We start from the raw sequence: 6980 nt of genomic DNA, 5'->3' as shown, positions 1-6980 counted from the left end.
CACATAGGTTTTACAAAGCAGTAGAACAATAGAACAGAAAACACCAACACTCAGATTCCTACTTCACACACAAGCAATGATCCAAGACTCCAAGAATGATTAAAAACTCTTTGATTTTCTCTTGAAAACGTTTTTATCAAAACTCTCTTCTTCTTTTTGAAATGATCATAAACTAATCTTTATATAGACTTTAAAAAGTGATTAAAATTGTTTGATTATTAAATGAGTTCTATTAAAAGCATCTAAAAATATTTTGAAAATCATAATAGAATTATATTAAAAACACTTGATTGATTTTTCAAACAAACTGGTTGATTTCTTTTTCTATTATAAAACTGAACATAAAGAGTCAGGTCAATTATCGAAATAACTAATTATTTTTGCTCTACAAAAAAAAACAAGAAAAAACAAATCATTTTTAAATCCTTTTAAAACCTCTAAGTTTAATTCAATCGGTTGTCGTGATAAATCAACTGGTTGAAAAACTTGTTGTAGTCACCAAACTTTGAACAAAAACTTTTTTAAGTGATTTAAAACACGAAACAACTAACTAAAATTAACACAAATTTGAAAACCAAAACTTTCGAAAGAGATTTAGAATCATACAAACTTGGATCATAACTAAGTGTAAATTAACAATTCAAAATGTACCTAACTACATACACAATCTTCAAGCTTGTTTGGAAATCATCAAAGTAACCTTGTTCAACAATCTCCCCCTAAATCCGTAGTTGTTTGTGTTGTAGATTTTGAATTTAAAGAAATCCTGCAAAACAAAAAATATTCCAATACCTTTTTATTTACCCAAAAATGAAATTGTAGGAACCCCATCAACATCTTCAAAGTATTTTAATGATGAGGATGACGACAACATAGACATCTCCCAAAAAAAAAAAAAACCCAACATCATTTACCCTATCCTTACATCCCTTCCTAACACTTCCAAATATATACCACACTTTCCCATGAACAAAATATTGAGTTCGGTCATTCATTTGACCTTGAGTTTATGGAACATTCACTTGAAACATTATTTAAGGGAATGTGGTTCCACAACAAGGAACAATTGGTGGATGTGCTCAACAGGTTCCAAATACTAACCACTTTACATACTCAATCATGCATTCCAACACCACTAGATTAAGAGTCTAGTATGTTGACAAGCATTGCAACTTGAAGTTCCAGGCAATCTTGTGTACCAGAGAAAATTTTGGAAGATCCAAGTTAGAAAGATTCCATAAGGAGATCCAAAAGTTAAAAGGATTCCACATTTGTGCTACGTCTTTGATTTCACAGGACCACAATAGGTTGGATTAATGCATAGTTTCACATTTTTGTGAAATTATGGACGCGGACCCATCTACCCCAATTGTCATTATTATTCCTCCTATCAAGTTCTCAGTTAGAGACATTGTGACATACAAAAAGGCTAAGCTAGGAAAGCAACATGTCATATAAAATGTCTTTGGCAAATGGGAAGAATTATTCAACAAATTGTTCAACCTATTATGAGCCATGTCACAAATTTTTCTTGGTTTCCACTACCGATTGGCCACACAAGAAGCATCTCATGACAAGCTTCAAAAAAACTCTTTTGAACCTTTAAGCCATGCATTAATGGGTTCAATTTTGCAAACCACTAATCCAAGTGGATGACACATTCCTGTATGGAGGCACTTTGACAATTGCACAAGACAAGAGGAACAAGATACTCCTCACTACATTTGCTATTGTTGAAGGTGAAACTACAAATGCTTTGTTTTTTTTCTTAAAAAAACCTAAGGAGGTACGTGACATGTCAAGACGACATGTGCTTAATATCAGATCACCACAACTCTATTAATGCAGCATACGTAAGACCCCGAGAATGTATGAACAAAGGGTAATTATATGCATGTGTATTTCATTCGACACAATGCATAAAAAACAACAATTTTTTTATGTCATGTTGTCTATTTTATCTTAACTTCTTTATTTTAATATGTACCATAGAAAATAACTAAACTTAGGACTAACTACTACTACAACAACATAAGGAAAACCGATCTAGAAGAAACAACCTAGATTGATGACATTCCTAAGTAGAGATGGACATTTGCATATGACGAAGGTAGAAGATAGGTCACCTAACCCAACTTAGTAAAATTCATAAATTCAATCCTTAAGAAAACAAGGAATTTGTCAATCCCCTCCATGGTCATGGGTACATAGACAAGGTATAACAAATTCTTGACTGAAAGGTATAACAAACTCTTGACTGAAAGAGAAAGAAAAATCATTATGTTAACTGTGTATATTCAGAAGTTACATCAAATGTGTTGGAAGATGCTCATTAAAATTCAAACTCTCACAAGTTGCTTTTAATAATTTAATAAAAGAGAGTTTTTTGTGGAGGAGGGTCAACCCAAAAATAGTTTGACAAGCTGAAAAATTGTCATTAGACTTGATGAACGTGGTGTGATTATGTAAAGTTCCAAAAAACTTCATCTCCCATGTTCTCATGTGTTTGTCGTATGCATACATGCACACCATGATTCTACATTAGTTATGTATACAGGTTGGATGTAAGTATACGACAATTTGTTTAAGAAACTTTAACACAAAAACTATTGACCAACCCACAAAATTCCGTCCGTAGTTTTGCCCCAATCAGCAAACAAGAAGAAAATTCAATGATCATCTAAATTATCACGAATTAAGATTAAGATGGATATCCACAAAGAGAATCAATCCAACGATACTTTAACGATGATTCTATTGTAACACTTCAAGGCACACAAAAAAAAATCATTATCCCTACCATCCTAACCTTAGGAGATCAACTTCCCATAATTAATTATCATATACTTTTCTAATATGTCACACATGTCATTAAATAAACTCTTACTCATATTATAATTTTACGTAATTATTTTACTTGTTTAATATATTTATGTAGACTAATATATTACATACACTTACCTTTTAAAATTAATATATTTTTAACTCAATCAATTTAGTTATATCACATACATTCCATTGCTTCTAATTATTTATAAATATTAGTTATTTATATTTCTTTAAAATATATTTATTTCTAAATATTTATTTATCTAATTTACTTTTCTAAATATTTATTATAAAAGCACAAACAGTGCTATTTCAGTGAAAATTTCCCCGCTTGGATTTATGGTTTGAAACATTAAGAAATTCTAAATTTTAAACCAAAAAACACAGCTAAAGAAATATGTACTTAGAAGGACTTGATAACTTGTAGTGAGGGTTCAAATCAAACTCTTACAAGAAACAACGGTAATTGCGAAGAAAAGGACCAGAGACGTCATAGAATTTTCTAGTATGTGTGTATCCGTTTACTTATGGTCACTAGTCATGACCCAAACCCCAGAAGACAAAAAACAGTCAAAATCATAAACTATATAATGAACTTTATTTGCAATTTGGATAGAACTGATAAAACCAATGGTTAAAATTTTGATGGAAACAATGTCCCTTTTGCTCTGGTTAACTGGTTAATTGGCTAACGAGAACGTGCTCTAAGCAAGCCATGGCTCGTTGAATTTTATTTTGTAAACGTTAGGACCCCTCAAAAAGTGATGATAACAAGGTTCACGGAATAATTTGCTTCATTCAACGCATCATTTATCATCATTATGTAGATTTTGAAATTTGAAATTTGCATGTGATATGAACATGAAGTATAGTATGACTAAACTTTTCGGTTCTCCAGTTCATATGAGAAATCGAAACATCTGAAAAATATTTGATATTTACAAGAAAAGGAAAACACCCTAGTCTTGGTTACTACATAAAAATCATGGTTTTTGAGCATTGACAGAACTGAAAGGAAGGCAGTGCCATATTTTGCGATTTAAACTGAAAGCAGATTGCATTGAATTGAAAAGATGATAGAAAAAATAAGATGGCAGAAGAAATAAATATTAACAGCATTAGCCACCCACATGTAAGAAACACAAATCGCATCCAATTGTTCTAGGTTTCATAATAATAGCCAAAAAAGATGAAAATGGAGTAACAAAGCATGGCGAGACACAGCTAACGGAAGCTACTAAAACAAGGGATAGAGCAGACAAGTAGGATACTAAGGAACAAGGGACAAAGCAAACAAGTAGGATACTAAGGAGCAGTAGTAGCAATTAAAGCAAACAAGAAAAAAAGACACTCAACTAACAAAAGCTAATAACCCCAAATCAAGATGGACCTAATGGAAATAGATTTCCCAACAAAACTTATCTGCCCTGTCCCTCTTGTATGCTTTTCAAATTTTAGTTATGCTTCATTACTCCTCACTTGGCCATCATCACTTTGACAAACTCCTCATAGTTGATCTGCCCATCGCCATCGACATCAGCCTCGCGAATCATCTCATCAACCTCCTCGTCGGTCAGCTTCTCGCCCAGATTTGTCATAACATGGCGGAGCTCAGCAGCAGAGATAAAACCATTCTGATCCTTGTCGAACACACGGAAAGCTTCCTTAAGCTCCTCCTCCGAATCAGTGTCTTTCATCTTGCGAGCCATTAGGTTCAGGAACTCTGGGAAATCGATAGTTCCGTTGCCATCAGCATCAACCTCATTTATCATGTCCTGCAGCTCTGCCTCAGTTGGATTTTGCCCAAGTGACCGCATTACAGTCCCAAGTTCCTTGGTAGTAATGCAACCTACAGCATATTACAAAATAGTTAAACACAAATATGATTCATCCAACCCCACAAGAGAAATCCAGGTCAAAGTTTTGAAAACATGAAGGAATTAAAAACACGAATCCAGTTTATACTGGAAGTCAAGTTTCAGAAGCAAAAGATAACTTGAAGCAGGTACAACAACGGAAAGTGAAGACATTATAAAGTATCATTGCGTCAAAGGAACACACACACATGCTATATATTTGGTAACAATTTTCCACAGTAACGCTTAATTAACAATTCGGACGAGATATTGTGAGTATCCATGGTAGTAGGGGTTTGCCTATCAGCTGACACACTCACAGCAGAAACATCCACAGAATGAAATAAAGGGTAAATAATCTAGACAGAATGAAATACATACTCAAAACCCAAAAATCTAGCCAAACAAGAATGTCTAGCTAAACCAATGATCCAAGTTCATCACATAAATATGCACATCATCATCAACTATCATTGCTTACTTCAGTTTCAAAAACAAACACCCGTAATCTTAGTATTTACAAGGGACAAACTTACACATTTCTCACTACATATCACATAAAACTCTTTTGGAAAAAACAGATCCTTAATATCAAATGCACAAAGCAAGAAAAATGTTTTCCAAAAACGATAAGCATAGTCATACACAAGCCTAAAATGCTAAATCCCGTATTCTAATCAGACACAAACAAGACTTGTCATCAACAACCCAATAGGATGACACCAACAGATCAACCAACCAAAACAATCCAACAAGCTAACATTCTATTTTCGGACACCATAAAAACATAAATCGCCAAATTTAACACAACAAACTTCCACCCTTTCAAATTCAACTTTACAAATCACAACCCACAACACCAAATTCCACATCTTCGAAAACCATTCCGATTTCCCACACGTGCATCAAACAACAAAAAACAAACCCCAGTGTTTCCAAAAACGCTAAAAGTCCATTTCCAATCCCACGATCCAAATCCACCCACACCCGGAATCATAATTCCACACAAAATAACACTTCATCAACAACCACAAAACCACGAAAATCGTAGAAATTTCCACATCAACATCCGAAAGGTGAAACAAAACCGGAACCCTAGATCACCAAGTAAAAGTTTCATACAAATTCAACCACCCCACACCCCAACCTACCTAAAATATCAAACTTTGCACACAAACAAGCACAAAGCGTGCACCATGAACAAACGAATTGCGGAAACCAGATCTGGGAGGGAAAAAAAGTGAAATAGAGAGAGAAAATAAAAAAAGACAGAGAGGGATCTGAGGAGAGAGACCATCGCCATCCTTGTCGAAGAGGCTGAAGGCCTCCTTGAACTCGGCGATCTGTTCGTCGGTGAGCTGGTCGGCCATTGGAGCAGAGAGAAGGCGTTTGGGAAGCGAGAAGGTGAGGGAAAACGAAAGAGAAGGAAAATGAATGTGGAAAACAAAAACTGGACAAATGGGCTATATATATAAAGTAAAATAAATAAAAACTATATTTAATATATTCATTTAATATATATTCCTTACACCTTCCTCCTCAAACTATGGTCCCAAACTCCCAATGCCTTTGATGTTAAATTCTGTCTCTTTTGAAACTCATGGTCTTCAAATTTTAAATTAAAAATTTAGTTTACTTGTATTCTTATTATTTAGTTATGATAAATTTCTCTTTTATTTTCCCTACATTTTATTAATTTATTAAATATCTTACTAATTTCTTAGCTTGTTAGACATTTAAAGAATGAGTAAAAACCACAAAATTGAAAATCTAATAATGAAATCTAAACAAAAATTTCATGGTAAATTTTGTGAATAATAATAATTGCTTCGTAAAATATGTAATTAAAATTAATGAATTTATTGATTTTTACAGTTTTGGTCCTTAAATTTTAAAAAATCATAAAATTGATCTAAATTCTCAATTTTACATACATTATGTATTTTTATGTTTGTCTGATTGAACCTTAGCCCTAACATATTCATTAAGTTATTATCAAGAAATAATTTAATGAATTGAAATATAAAATAAGTAAATATATGCAAAATTGATAATTTGATCACAAATATGAAGTTTCTAAATTCTAAAATCATGAAAGAAAATAGAAGGATCGAAATTTCAAAATTAAGAAAAAAAAGGGGGGGCCATATTATAATTTAACTAAGGTTTTATTAACAATTAAAATATAAGAAAATATTCCTGTTTATAAAAATATTTTTAAGTATTAAATAAAATATTTTACGAAAAAAATAATGTATGCAATAACAATGTATAATAAATTTATTTGTTTTTATA

The 6980-nt window shown here is 32.5% G+C and overlaps 1 protein-coding gene across 1 annotated transcript; it reads right to left on the bottom strand.

The window, feature by feature from the left end:
* Positions 1 to 3932: 3932 nt before the first annotated feature.
* Positions 3933 to 6161, bottom strand: LOC137831054 (calmodulin-2). The gene is made up of 2 exons (XM_068638568.1): positions 5980 to 6161; positions 3933 to 4678 (listed from the first exon to the last, which is right to left on the bottom strand). The coding sequence occupies exons 1-2, from the start codon at positions 6053 to 6055 to the stop codon at positions 4305 to 4307; spliced, it is 450 nt and encodes a 149-aa protein (XP_068494669.1). The 5' UTR covers positions 6056 to 6161; the 3' UTR covers positions 3933 to 4304.
* Positions 6162 to 6980: the final 819 nt, after the last annotated feature.

Source organism: Phaseolus vulgaris, chromosome 6 (genome assembly GCF_000499845.2).
Source record: "Phaseolus vulgaris cultivar G19833 chromosome 6, P. vulgaris v2.0, whole genome shotgun sequence".
NCBI classification, from domain to species: Eukaryota; Viridiplantae; Streptophyta; class Magnoliopsida; order Fabales; family Fabaceae; genus Phaseolus; species Phaseolus vulgaris.
The sequence above is the reverse complement of the archived record's forward strand: the minus strand, read 5'-3'. Positions and strand labels throughout refer to the sequence as shown.